Below are 15,378 nucleotides of genomic sequence, written 5' to 3' on the forward strand. Positions count from 1 at the left end.
AAGGTTTTGCTCGCTCTCCAGAATTCTCCATTTTTAATTTTTTTGTATTACTGTATCATATTGTGGAGTTTTCGAAATAAACTATCTATCTATATGAAACTCTTCTGTTCTTTGCTTGCCATCAGGTCTTTTTGCTATGTTGAACACGTTGTGGACCTATGGATTGTTTTGTTATTATGATGTTTTTGTATTTTGCGTTACTTCCCATCGTTATGAAAAAATCGCTTTTCTGTTCAACTACTAGACCAATTACTTTGAAATTTTTCAGTGGTTAAAGAGTTTTACACTAGGAGGCTGTTACTTTTATTTATTCCTGCATTTTCTATGAATCCTATGAGATGATATCCTGTTCTGATATTTTATTCAAAATTTTGCTATACTTTTATTTTTCATGAGAACACTGTTTTCAATCCGCCAAGCGTGAGGGATGTTTCCGATTTGACGCGAACCTGCGCGAAACTTTGATTTGGTCTTTGTGTCCATATATTTGAGCATCGCTCTCTTGTTTCCATAATCTTCTTTTACCGATACTGATACTTCTTTTTGAAGGAGGGAGTAGCATATGGAACCTTTGTATATCAATCATATTTTTTGTAAATACTTCACACTTCAATTAAAAAGCTTTGCTATTTTAACATCTAAATTCATCAACGTGGGAAATTGCCACGATTTAAATAAGTATAAAAATAGAATAGGATTCTTGATTCAATTTAAATATTCTAGAATAGTAAATTATTCTAAATGGCCCATCCCTACAGTGTCTACTTACTGTATATTCTCACCTATACGCCGGTCACGCATATAAGCCTTCTCCCTTAAAACGGCGATTTTATAAAAATTCGCATATAAGCCGACCTTACGAATCGTAACGCGTCGTACGCACATCACAGTCAAGGATAAGTATTTGAATACTTCTGCGGCTGATTTTTTAATAATAGCCACTTTTTGCCCTCACCAGTGTTTCGTTGTCAAGAGAAATATTCAAACGAATTTTAGCGCTTTGCCACGTATTGTATTGGCGACGATAAATAAAATCGGCACTTTGATTGTTTACCTTCTGTGCGACCCTGCGCCTTACATTGTTGCGACACATTTGCATGGTTGCGTGGGGGACATTGCCGCCATTTCCTTGCAATGCTTCTCATTTTACATTTATTCCCATTATGTCGCAAAATTGAAATTGCAGAAAGGAAAATAAGTTTGGCAGTGGTGATTCTGTGTTTTGGGTTAATTGTCTTTTTCTGCTTGTCAATTGCCATCAAGCTTTATGCTCTAACTTTCTTGTTCATGAATGGTTTATGTCAAAATTGTGTAGAACGATAGCCTACGGCTGTACGCTATGACTGGTACAGAAGTGTTGGGTTGAGTATATTAAATAGGTTATTGAAGTTAATGATGGCAGCTGGGGTGAGCAAACATACCAGTCTCAGTTCAGAGATTAAAATTCAGATTATGGAAAAAATTATGGATATTGTTTTATGTTGTTTTTCATTGTTTGTGGAAATAAAATCTCTCTCTTTTTTTTTTAAATACTTTAAACTTTAATCAGAAGCTTCATAAAACAAGACTTTGTTATATCCTACTGTAATTTAGCTGGGTGTTGCGTGAACGACTGAAGATATCACAACATTCTGGATATTTTTGAGATGGTATCGCGAGTACTGACTCACAACATTAATTTGGATAATCGAGAACTCAATGAAGCGTGATTACGAGGGATAGAAATCAACAAAAACTTTCAGAAAGACATATTTGGAATATCGTTATCTTACCATTCAAAAGATTGGGTTGAAATAAATCTTCACAATGCTGGCAACTGGGAATCGGGCGACGCCCGGTACGAGTCGCTCTGCCACCCCGACCTCGCCTTCGAATCCTGACATGTCAACACCCGTAGCGGAAAACTGGTGCTATACGCAAGTAAGTTTTCTAATACGTCTTATTGGCACATACAGGGTGACCCAAGTGAAAACAGAATCTATTCATTTCCTACGGTAATTACTTTTATGTAAATCAAAAAAAGGTCAGAATTCCTCGGACATACATAGTTCAACTAAAACAAGAAAAGCAGTTGCATGCATTTTTAAACAATTGGTGTAGAACCATGGGAGTTACGCATGGTAAATAATCAATAAAATCGACGATTTACTAATCGAATAACAGCGGAAGACTGCAATATCAAAATAAAATATTGTTTAAAAATGTATTCAAATTGTAAATTATTCTGCATCGGCCATCACTGAATATTTCTTTATGCATATATATTGATTATTCAAATTATTCTGTTGAACATGATCTAATTAGATATTCAAATTTTGAAAATATAATCCCAGACTGTACTCAAGATAGTTGGGCAGTACTTTAATTTAGACCTGTGGTTCCCAAACTTTTTAGAGTTGGGACCCACTATTTATTACCACAGATTATGGCGACCCACTTAACTTTAATAATAAAACATTGATGGAAACAAATTAATAATTAATATAAAAGTAAAGTTACAACTGCTTCTAAGTAAAGTCAAAACTAGAACTGCCAGTTGCAGCGCATCTACACAACAAAATATCATTGTTGGTTCTATTTTCTTTTGTTTTCTTATGACATAACACAGAACACAGCAATGGCTAATCATCGCAAAACTACCGTGTTCGCTCGAAAATAAGACCTGGCCTGAAAATAAGACCTAATTTGAATTTTAAAAATGATTTTAATTAAACCCTACCCCAAAAAGTAAACTTTCGCGGATTAGAATTTCAATTTAATTTCTTTGAAGATTTACGTATTCGAGTCGCCACTGATCCTAATAACCAGTATAATTAATCAAAGCTTTCTACATCTTTTCACGACCCACTAAGATTCCTTTTTTGACCCACCAGTAGGTCGCGACCCATAGTTTGGGAACCACTGATCCAGACAGTTTGCATGTTGGTCTTGACCATTAATCAAGGAACCCAAGAGTTTAATTATATATTTATATATAAAAACAGAGTGGGTGATCTCCCTTTTCCACGAATAATATCAATGCCCGATTTTTTAGCAATAACAATTAAAAGTTTTTTCGTCTTTGTTTATTGATAGTTGTTATTGTGCTTGTTGTTCTCATTTACCATACGATTTTGAGAAACCTTGCATGATTGTGCCCACACAATTTCATTAGTAGATAATGATAATATATATTCACAAATGGTCAATGTAAAGTAATGTAGTCATCACTATCTAGCCTTTTTTTCGTGGGCTATGGCCTTCTGAAGCAGTGATCTTCCAATTTTTTTCATCGTGACTCAATTTTCCATGACCCTCAGGAACTAAAATAAAAAGTAAACTTTAAAAATAAAATGAATAAAAAAACAAAACTTGATAAAGAGAACATATTAAAATAAAATTAACAATTGATGAGACCGATGTGCTTGCAGATTTTCGCATAAAAGAAAGAATCTTCGCTCTATTTTGGTGATGTTGGGTCTCTGTACTGGTTCCAAATCTTCCAAACTTGATCAAAATTTTGTTTTGACCTGAAAAAGTGTCGAAAAAGATTTTACCTCAACCCCCATTGATTCTATTTGCTATCTACTGGGTAGGGTTCATTTTGAGAAACTCCAATAAGGGCTCAGACCTCCTGAAGTATGCGCACCAAGATGACTCACAGGCCGAACTCAGGTTGTGTACCAGGTTAGGGTTCAGGTTATGCGACATCTTGGTGCGCATACTTCAGGAGTACCAAAGGCTCAGTACATTTTTAGTATTTGTTAAAAAAAAGAAACCATTGGACAAGACTCCCATTTAAATAGCCCTGTCCAGTGGACTGTTCCATAGCGCTTTAGAGATGACAAGAGCCCAGTTTGGGAAACCACCATTAATGCTTGTATATTTTCACAGGTGAAAGTTGTGAAATTCTCGTACATGTGGACGATTAACAACTTCAGTTTTTGTCGGGAAGAGATGGGCGAGGTTTTGAAAAGTTCGACTTTTTCGTCTGGGGCAAACGATAAAATGAAATGGTAAGTAACACTTTTTCTTCCGGCTGTTCGGGGACTGTCTGTGTTAGCCAAGTGAATATACCCCCTGCCCATAGATTTCAGTCCCTTCACACAACTTGATGTAGATTAGGCGAACAAAATTAGTTACACCCATATTGGTAGTTCGGTACACATACTTCTGGAGCGCTTTATATTGACACGAACTGCTGCTTCAATGGGTATTTACTTCCGCATCGCGCATTTCTGTTATTGAGAGAAGCATGATCACCTAATATTGATTTGCAAGAAAACTGAGAAGATTATGTGCTCTCAAAGCATATATTCATGAACAGATCCTCCATACAGGCTTGCCACTAGGGATGGGCAAAATAGAATACCGAATCCGGAGGATTCGAATCCCAAAGTATTCGAATCCAACGGGATCCGATAACAGGATTCGGTTTCCGCCTCTCCGGCGCCAATCGTCAATTTTTGTATTTCGGGTTTCTAATTTATCAATTATAGACGAGCGTTTTTCTCGCGTGGAAATCTCTCTCGTTTAATTAAACTTGCGTCTGCTCGCAAAGAACCCGTTAATCGGTAAACATCAAACACTGTAATTTCAATCGGCATATTCAGGACAAGAGGTCGGTAATATAACCTCACGGCGAGGACTCGTTATTGCACCATTTTTGCGTTTTCCTTCTTTGCTATCTAGCTAGCGTTATTTGTGCCGACTTACTGGTGATATTCCGATAATCTGAATGCAACAATCTTTGTTTACAGACGTGCCTTGCCTCATTTTAAATTAAATGAATTTTCGCGACCTACGAGTTTTCCCAAAAAAATGATGCACGTAAACCAAAAGCCAGGCGTTAAATGTTATAACATTATTCGCCATTAATTTAGATCAAATATTATTTACGAATAATTTTATTATACCATTTTCCGAAATACAAAGTTATATCGCAAAACGCAAACAACTGTCACATTTAAATTTCACTCTCGAAAGATTACATATTTTTCGGTCCGTTTCTATCGTTCAAGATAGACGCACGTTTGATCGAGTGTCTGTAGTATTTTAGTCGCCGATAAATTTTGAAAAAAGTTGCCACATCTGGCGAAGATAGTGACGTATTGAATTTGAGTAGGGCTAAGTCTGGGTAGATAATGATTAATGATAACATTTCTATCGTTCAAGATAGACGCACGTTTGATGTTCAGATGTTATTACCTAATAACTAAGTACGAAATCGCGTTTACGGGAACTTGGTTTTACGTGTCTTGCTCTCACAGAATAAAAGGTTGATTTTAATTGATAGTGGTTAAATTTAATATTTTACAACGGCGCATAGGTTGCAGTGGCCACACGCTGGTTCAGCATCTAATTAATTCTCAGCGGGTATGTTTTAGTATACTCGGCAGACTTACATTAATAATGATTTAACGCCGTTTCATGTCTATTTTGTATTTAACCGCTTACTATTAAAGTGTGTAAAGCGTGTCTTAATTTAGCATATCAGTATTTATTAGTATTTAGGGATTACATTCATTTGGAATAATTGAAGGCAAAAAATATTGTAATATTTCTAAATTTTATTGTCCTGGGAACTGCCTGTTTAGTATCAAATGAAATCCAATGTTCAGGACATTTCCAAATAGATAATACATTTATACTAAGTAATACATTTGTAATTTTTCACCATCTAAATCCAGCAATGTAGAAATTCCCACTATTTGAATAAGTATGAAAATAGAATAGGATTCGGTATTCTGGATTCGATTTAACTATTCTAGAATATTCTAGAATAGTAAATTATTCTACATTGCCCATTCCTACTTGCCACAAACAGCAATGTACCATCACCAAATCAGCATCTTCACACAAACATGTAAACAAGATAGCGACCGGAGACCGCCGACTTATCGTTCGTTCGCAGCGACGAAAACGGAAACTGCGGTTTTGATTCCTTCGCTCTGACTCAATAGCGACACTGCGTGTCCCATTACTAATTAATTAATAACTCGCTAATTATACGACATAATTGATCCAGAATGAATAGGCTTCTGGTCCGAGATATGATGAGTGCACATGCAAAATTTCGAGCAAATTCGCTTTCGTGAGATATCGCGTAACATACAACATACTCACCGACCAAGATCGATAAGTAACAAGGTCTGAATTTGTAGACCATAAAAAAAATTGCTATGTCTGCTACAGAAAAATGCCCTTTTTTATATTTCAAAGGTGTGGGGTTCGACTTTCAAAACCTCCTGTCACTCTGGCCCTGTTGCCTACATAGTTTTGTTAGTTTCGGTCAGATTCTCCCATGCAGTCTAGATCATATGAAGACCCGCCTTCAAGTAGTTTTTTTTTGGAGGGAGGGGGATCTTTATAATGATCCCTGATTTTTGGTTTTATTTGTTCATTTTTTTTCTTTAGAGTCCGAGTCTGGTCTCACCTCAAAATGTGATCTGATCTATTCATTATTTGTCTTCCTTTCTGTAGGTGTCTGCGAGTGAACCCTAAAGGCTTAGATGAAGAATCTAAAGACTACTTATCCCTCTATCTCCTTCTAGTGTCTTGCCACAAAAGCGAAGTACGAGCGAAATTTAAATTCTCGATCCTGAACAGTAAACGAGAAGAAACAAAAGCTATGGGTAAGAATTGCTTTAAACAGAAGGGGGGAGTGGGGGTCATCAAGGATTGAAAAAATATTTGTTTTTATTGTTGGTAGCTACGAGTTATCAGTAATTATTACCTCATAAGGATAGGCTAGTGGATTTTGTTATACATAAAAAATTTGACATTTTCACTCCGTGCAAGATTCTAGACAAGTGGTCTCTGACAGCAGGGGCATAGTCAGTAATTTGCAAAAGGGGGGGGGGGGGGGGGTTCTAAAATTTCAAATTGTCGAGTTAGACCGTAATAGCTAGCGACTCTGCCAGTGTCAGAAAAAAAGTGTTTCAAGTGTCTTGAGAGCCTGAAAAGGGACCTCCTGGAGTATGCGCACCAAGATGGCGCAGGTTGTGTACCAGGTTAGGGTTCAGGTTGTGTGACATCTTGGTGTGCATACTTCAGTGGGACCCTAAAAGTGTACTGAGCTACAAAACTTGTTATGTATGTAAAAAAAAGCCTTTTTTACATTTTACAAAGTGTGGAGTTTCAACATTCAAAAACGCCTCTGGCTACACCTCAGACTGACAAGCAAAGACCTATTATTATCTAGTTTAATGGAATCTTTGTGGTTTGATCTCCACGCTTTTTGTTGTCATAGGGTGAAAAAGAGATGTGCGGAATGTCACTCCAATATATTCTAGTAATCCAGTTTATTGCCTGGCCATTTTACGAATGTGAACAAAGACATCTGATATAAAAATTACGATTTTCCTGATGAGAATATTCTGAACTCGAAAAATATACTAACTCAAAACGGTCACGTCATTACAAAGAATAGACGAATAACAGCTGGCAGTTCAAAGTGAATCATCGTGATTGGCAGACACTTTGGCATCCTTGAATACATCATAAAATATATCAAAACAGATTCAAAGTTTACACAAATGATGTTTAAGAATGCTCATGCTAAAAATGATCTACCCTAGAAAAAATAAAATAGGCATGGCCGCCCAATAAGACAGCCCCCCAGAATCAATCCAAAAACTTCGAGGCTCCAGAAAAGCGCCTTAATAATAGCTGAGAAATACGGTATTTTCTTACAATTTCTCGTAAGGCAAACCACGGCCTTTCATCTGGTTACCAGTCCATATCTGGTATGGGAATAGGTAATCAACCAGTTATTTGTTCCAGATGACTTTTGGACTCTAAGTAAAACTGCTTACGTACTAAATATTTCATTATTTCACACAGAAAGCCAACGGGCGTACAGATTTGTTCAAGGAAAGGATTGGGGATTTAAAAAATTCATTCGACGAGATTTCTTGATGGATGAAACAAACGGATTATTGCCGGATGATAAATTGACACTGTTTTGCGAGGTATCTGTTCTACTTACTAAGCTGTTAGGTCATTGTAACATCATAAGCATAAATAATAAATTAGACTCAGGTACAGGCTTTGTAGCGCAAAGGGATTGGTAATACTCGCACGTACCATATTATACTAAATTAAAAACTTGTCTCGTGGGCCGCATAACATTCAAAATTGGCACTTTTCTGCGGCTGCAGTTTGCACATCCCTGATCTAAAGAAAATGAAAGTAACTCACTAGTCATGAGGAGTGCGGTGATAACTGAAGTATGAAATATTTTGGCCTGTTGGGACACCGATTTGACTCGAGTCAGAAAACAGATGATTCGTGAAAGGATTCGGTCAAAATTTGAAGTTTGCTGTGAATCGGACACGTGTCCCGAGGGTTTCATAACCTGACTTGACTCGCTGCTATTGCAGAAATAAAATAAAAATTGTAGTATTGGTTTTCTATTTATTATAAGTTGCTAAAATCTACTTTTTGCCTGACCCAAAATGATAATTTTCAAGAAAAATATTCTAGAAATAAATTATTTCTATTCGAGGATAATAAAAATCCAAAATTTAATGTATTGGATATATAAATTTTGAATTTATTCAATATCTCATTTATTTTGGAGATCTCTGCTGGACATACTCGCGCGAGCTACATTTTACTGAAGATTTCAAAATGTTCAATTTCTATCTTGCTTTTATAATTCACCTATGCGTGGCCATTTAATTTTCATCTATAGTTTAAGTTTAACTCTCACCCTGCGTTTATAAACCCATCCAAGCATGACCATTCCAATTTTCTTTTTTAGGTGAGCGTAGTCCAAGACTCCGTCAACATATCCGGCCAATCGAACATGATGCAACTGAAAGTGCCGGACTGCCGACTCGCTGAGGACCTCGAGGGGTTGCTAGAGGGAGGGGACTTCACCGATTGTACATTCTTCGTTGAGGGGAAGGAGTTTAAAGCACATAAGAGTATAATAGCAGGTAGGTGTGTAGTGGGCGTGTATGCTTCTATGTGGCATTGTAAATTCTTTGATACGTCAGTGTACTTTGTTCGTTTTTGCATGGGGACCAAAATTGGATAATGTGTACATTAGAAAAGAAAGGTTATCGAGTATGAAATATTGAATATATTTTAAACTGTACTCCCGTAGCGCATGTACCAAGTAAGGGTTAGGGCATAATTTTATTCAGATTTAGTTTTATTACGAGTTCATGGACTGTCTGTGGTAGCCAAGTGAATATACCCCTGCCCATAGGTTTCCGTCCCTTCACACAACTTGATGTAAAGTAGGTGAACTAGATTAGTTACTCCATATTGGTACACATACTTCTGGAGCGCCAGGGTCTGGTTTGATAGAGAGAATACAGAAGTCAATGTATATTCAGTTAATTGAAAATAGCATAATATCTTTCCATGAAATAGGAAGTATATTTGTAAGCTTTCATTAGATCATAGTCTAAATTCTTCAGGCAAAACAAGATATAACTCAATCAAACATCGAATAAATATTCACTATTCATTAATTGCTGTTTAATTTTTAGTACGATTAGAGTTATGTGCGCATAAGCCGACCCCTTAGGTTGACAACTTTTTTCATCGATGCGATGATATACGGTATGTCATTCCTGGTCAATATGAAGATAAGAAGGACAATTCTCGGAAGCCAGGCCATTGAAGATTTCACGACAGAATTGCAACATAATTGTCAATTTGCATGAGAATACGAATCAGCATTTCCCGCTTACATGTTTTCATGTGTAAATTGAATTATGTTAGCTTGTTTTAAAAGAGACTCAATTTAGGAAAACAGATTGATTTTCTATCTGTGCTAAAATAATCATTAAAGAGTGAAACCTCTAGAAAATTTTAGAAAAAATTCAATGAACCTTCGAAATAGAATTTCGAAAATAAAGAGTGTTAATTTAGTGTAAACGTATTTAGAAAATGTTCATAACAATATCCAAAGTAATCCAAAAATCTCATCAACACACAACCACAGAGAGCACAAAGGCAGTTCATCTTCACAGCTGGTTGGTCATGATCATTCATCTGTGACTGACGACATCACAGGTCATGCTCAGGCCAAAAATACAATAAAGATGCAATTCCTAAACTAACAGTTTGAACTGTTTATAATGTAAATAACTAATTAATATTATTTAAAGCAGTGTTTTCCAACCTAAGGGTAACGACCCAAAACTGGGTCGCTTGAAAATCTTCTTATTTTTACAACGAGAACCTAAAAGTTTCAACAAGTTCAAAAACTCGCTGATAGCAAATGCATGGGACTTGTTGATGGAGGAAGTTGTAACAGGCGAGCCAGTAATCTTCTTACACATAACTATCTTCCACTGAATTCGAATCTGCACATTCGCCAACGGTTGCGCTGTATTTCTTTTGCGTAAACAACCCAGTTGGAAAACGCTGAAAATTCAATTTTTCTTTTAGCCCGATCCGTTGTTTTTCGAGCCATGTTCCAGCACGAGATGGAGGAGAGAAAACTAAACCGGGTCGAAATTTCCGATATTTCTGCCGACGTTTTCCGAGAGATGTTGAGCTTCCTCTACACTGGAGCGGCTCCAAATTTAGATCAAATGGCGGCAGAGTTACTTGCAGCTGCTGACAAGGTTTGTATTGAAGGATATTTGTACGGGGGGTGAAGAAAGTGGATGTGGCGACTTATTCACATGCTTTTCTTTCTGCTTCGGAATAAATAGGAAATTTCCTAGAATTAGAACCACGACCTATCGTTCGGTTACCATGATGGGTATGGCATTAGTTAGTCAGTTATTTGTATCAGATGCAGGAACTTGATGGTGGAGAAATCCATTACTGACTAGCTGATACATGGACAGACCTGTGGTGGCAACGAGTCCAGCAATTCTTTGCACATAATTCTCAAACTCACAGAAATCGAACCTATGAACCAGAGAAGGGTAATCTGACATGCAATGGCATGTGTTCATCTTACGCCGAGCACGATGTGCCAGTTTTGTTCTGTGCCATAAACACTGCACAAAGAGGATATTATGAACAGAGGCGTAGTCACAAGGAAGGATTTGAGGGCCGGAACCCACTTTCTTGAAATGTACCCGTCGAACCCCCTAGCTGTTACGGTCTAACTTGGGAATTAAAATGTCCCCCCCCCCCCCTGAAAATTCCTGGATACGACCCTAGTTATGTAGATGTACTTCCTCACATTGATATATTCACAACAAACAGTTAGTATATTAAACTGGAGCCTAAAACCCTTCGAGTTTTCAAGTTTGGCCACTACAATAAAACATCAGTCTGAATGCAGTTCTGCAGAAGTGGGACTTTGTTTCACATTTTAAAATTAAACTCCCTAATATATAAATTTAACTTTAAATTAATATTAGAAATCGAAACCTAAAGAGTATTAGAAAATTGAAAAAGAAGGAAAATTAATTAGACGCTTAGCTCGAGCCACCAAAATTTCCGGTAGCTCCGGCTGGAAATGTCACAGCTCCAAGTTTCGACCCTCCAGCACTATGTAGCCAGGGTGGGGATAGATTTGAGGGTCAAGACCCCCCCCCCCCCCTCCTATGAAATGTACCTGCCAGACCCGCATCTGTTACGGTCCAACTTGCTAATTAAACATTTCAAAACCCCAGTTCCAGCAAAATGTCACAACTCTAAGTTCTTACTCTTCGACCCCACAATTCAACCAGTAGGTCCTTCTTTATTAACATTTGTTACAAATCTAGATATAAAGTAACATCGTCTTATTTTGCTCTAGTACGCCCTCCAGCGGTTGAAAGTAATGTGCGAAGAGTCTCTTTGTACGAATCTCTCTGTGGAAAATGTTGCCGACATCCTTATCTTGGCTGATCTACACAACGCAGACCAATTAAAAGAAATGGCGATCGATTTTATTAACAGGTACTGGTTTTTGTCCTGCTCTTGTGGCTTGTTGCCCTCTGTAAGGGGGCCACGAGCCATAAAAGGTTGAAAACCACTGTTCTAAAGTCGAGAATTTGAAAATTAGTTTTAAAGATTTTTAGGGATGTAAGTTTCGGACATTTCATTTCTGATTGGACTATCTTTTTTCAATATTTTGAGCCAACCTGGATACATGTATTATGTAGTGCAGGGGTGGGCATATTATGTTCCCAGGCCGCATTCGGCCCACTCGTGTCTGCTAAAATTAGTTTTAAAGATATGAATTTCCTTTGATATAGACGAAAATAGCATCATAATAACCCCGATTGTTAAATTGTGCTTCTTATTATTATATAAACGCTAGCTTAGCTTTTATAAATAAAGTGTCTTTCATATTGAGTTTTGAGCCTCCAGCCAGTAACCGAGTCTATTTTTTATAGCTGGCCCACTCAGAATATTAATTGCCCACCTCTGATATAGTGCCTGTTTTGTTGCATGCTTTTTTAAGTCAGATGACCGTTATTTTTTCTTTCAGCCACGCAATTGATGTGATGGAAACCGCAGGCTTCAACTCCATGGTTCGTTCCCATCCCCACTTGATGGCAGTAGCATTTCGAGCTCTTGCTGCAATTCAATCTCCTCCCTCCGGCCCAGCAAGAAAAAGACTCAAGTCATCAAATTGAGAAGTTGTTCCAGGTCAAAGATCATAAAAACTCAAGCGTGACTGATATGCTTCACTGCCTGCGATTCTGTCTACGCTGATAAACTTGATTTTACTCAAAGAGTATCTAACAGGGGTGCAAAGGTCGTACAATTTTTTATATGACATCTTTATCTGCGTTCTGCTCAGAACAATATTCTTTGCATGCAGCCACTGTTATGTGAGGAGCTATGATAGTAGGGGTTCGGCATTGCTTGCTCAATTTATAACAACCAGCTATTGTCATGCTTCATTGGTTGAGCCAATCAGAGTCATTCCGGGCAATTGTCATGCTTTACTGGTTCAGCCAATCAGAGTCATTCTGGATACTTGTCATGCATCATTGGTTCGGCCAATCAAGGTCATTCTGGACAATAGTTATGCTCCACTGGTTCAGCCAATCAGAGTCATTCCGGGCCATTGTCATGCTTTACTGGTTCAGCCAATCAGTGTCATTCTGGATACTTGTCATGCATCATTGGTTCGGCCAATCAAGGTCATTCTGGACAATAGTTATGCTTCACTGGTTCAGCCAATCAGAGTCATTCTGGACAATTATCATGCTTCACTGCTTCAGCCAATCAGAGTCATTCTGGACACTTGTCATGCATCACTGGTTCAGCCAATCAGAGTCATTCTGGATACTTGTCATGTCATGCATCATTGGTTAAGCCAATAAGGTCATTCTGGATAATTGCCATACTTCACTGGTTTAGCCAATCAGGTTCACACAAGTATTTGAAACTTAAAAATAAGAGAATTTACTTTGGTTCCTCACTCTCTTTTTTGTTCTGAAGAGAGACTAAAATTCAAAACCGTTCCATTTTAGTCATGTCGTGCGCAGATCTTACTCGTTCGTTTGTCCCATAGTGACAAACCATGGTATTGCGACTCTATTATGGTTTACAAACTCCCACTTGGCTACTGATGAGCATTAATGCACCATTTTTACTTGATTATTTTACTTTTATCTTATTTTATTTCTTGTTCTTAAATCGTGTTTCTGATAATGAGTGTTGAGATATTAGGCTAAAAAATGTTTAATTGAGAGTTTTCGTTTGCAAGCTTTCTCAAAGCTAAGTCCCTAGTTGAAATTATCAACTTGGGAGTTAGAAGAGTACTTATTGAAAAGTTGAAAGCACCCACTGTCATGCAAAAGCGCCCCTCACTCAAAACCAGGGGTGTGCAACAGACGATCTGCGGGCCGCGACCCGGCAAGCCCTTTAGTCTATAAAAAATAAATTTCTAATCCGACCGTTTGTTTGGAAAGACACTTTAGCCGGATGAGAACAGAACAGGCCTGAGTCACAATTTTGAGTTTTGAGACAACCGCAAAAAACAATTTGGAATTTTTTATTTCTAAATATTCACACTTAGTAAAGACCTGAGCTCTGGTTATTTTAATGTGGATGAGAATATCTTTGTAATCAATATTTTTTGGCACTTCAGCTTCGATTCCTTCCTGCTTTTTTACCCCCATAAAGGATTTTGGCCCATTCTGTTCTCAACAACTTCTGAATTTTTTTGTATGGGATGCAAGGTAAAACACGGTGACTTAGGCCTAGGTTGCACTGAACAAATTTTTAGGGATGTAAGTTTCGGACATTTCATTTCTAATGTTCATGCCCATCATATTGGACTATCTTTTTTCAATATTTTAAGCCATGCTCTACAAGGTGGTGGTCTTGAAATCCTGAATTTCTCAATAATAGAAATTTTAGCTGGACTTAGGCCCATTCTGTTCTTAAATATTTAAGTCCAGCTAAAAATTTTATGGTGCTCCCGAAGTATGCGAACCAAGATGGCAGACATCGGAACGTAACATGGGTAACAGGTTGGGGTTAGGCGATAATTTTTTCCCAATTTTAGTTCAAGGACTAGCCAAGAGCCTCCCGTAGTATTTATACCTAAAATTATGGCCTAACCCTAACCTAGTAAACAAATTACATTCCGATGTCTGCCATCTTGGTTCGCATACTTCGGGAGCCCCGAAAAAAGTCAATTTTACAAAAATGTGACTTAGGCCCCTTATGTTCTCATCCGGCGAATTATGGCTCTTGTTGCTGCATTAATTCATTCGCCGTTGCCTTCATTACCGCTAGGCTAGGCAGGAATTTTTTAGTTTGTTGTGTACATGACTAATCTAAACTTTGCGTGGATGTCTGAAGTTGATCATATGGCCCACCGACAATAAATGTTGCACACCCCTGCTCTCAAATAATAATGAGAAAATGTACTGATAAAAGTGAATTTTTTTTGGTTTTGTTGTTATTACTGAATCATGGTTTCATATCTACTCTGGCAAGGTCTTAATTTCTGACCAGAAATACTTCAAAGTCTAAAGTCTGGCCCCCCTCTTGAAGACTTTTAGCCCTCATGTTTACCATTCCAGTGGTATTTATAGTGTTATTTTGATTGGTAGATTCTAAATCCCCATTATGTTCAAACAATTCATGCTCAAAGTGAAAGCACATCGTGTGATTTGTATGGTTCATTCAATCGAGGGAATTTTACATATTTCTAATTTGTATTGCGAAGTGAGCCTTCTGATTCGTAAAATGCTTTTGGTGAAATTTCATTTAATGGGGCTGTTTTCTTTGGGTTGAGACATTCTTCAGAATAATAACATTGCTGGCCTTCCCAAATTATTATTCATTTTTCTTATTTTATCTTTTGTTATTGGTGAGCAGTTTTCTTTTTCTACATTTGTGCTCACTGTACCGTAACTAAAATGCATTATGACATGCAAGTAATGGCTCTATCATGTAATAAACCAAACTTAAAATATTGTTTGCATGGGGACCGGACTGTTATGGATAGTCGCAGATGAA

General features: G+C 37.5%; 1 protein-coding gene across 3 annotated transcripts; it reads left to right on the plus strand.

The window, feature by feature from the left end:
• Window positions 1–1,532: 1,532 nt before the first annotated feature.
• On the plus strand, window positions 1,533–15,337 carry LOC120342637 (speckle-type POZ protein-like). 3 transcript variants are annotated; one of them, XR_013474723.1, is made up of 9 exons: window positions 1,533–1,920; window positions 3,874–3,995; window positions 6,463–6,614; window positions 7,825–7,952; window positions 8,747–8,924; window positions 10,393–10,571; window positions 11,705–11,847; window positions 12,383–13,133; window positions 13,228–15,337. XR_013474723.1 is itself a non-coding variant. In XM_039411551.2 (8 exons), the coding sequence occupies exons 1-8, from the start codon at window positions 1,807–1,809 to the stop codon at window positions 12,528–12,530; spliced, it is 1,164 nt and encodes a 387-aa protein (XP_039267485.1). In that variant the 5' UTR covers window positions 1,533–1,806; the 3' UTR covers window positions 12,531–15,337. The 3 variants fall into 3 exon arrangements, 1 of the variants encoding a protein (XP_039267485.1); XR_013474724.1 differs by having other exon boundaries at window positions 12,383–13,088; XM_039411551.2 differs by having other exon boundaries at window positions 12,383–15,337.
• The last annotated feature ends 41 nt before the right edge of the window (window positions 15,338–15,378 follow it).

The sequence above is a fragment of the Styela clava genome, chromosome 3 (genome assembly GCF_964204865.1).
Source record: "Styela clava chromosome 3, kaStyClav1.hap1.2, whole genome shotgun sequence".
NCBI lineage: Eukaryota > Metazoa > Chordata > Ascidiacea > Stolidobranchia > Styelidae > Styela > Styela clava.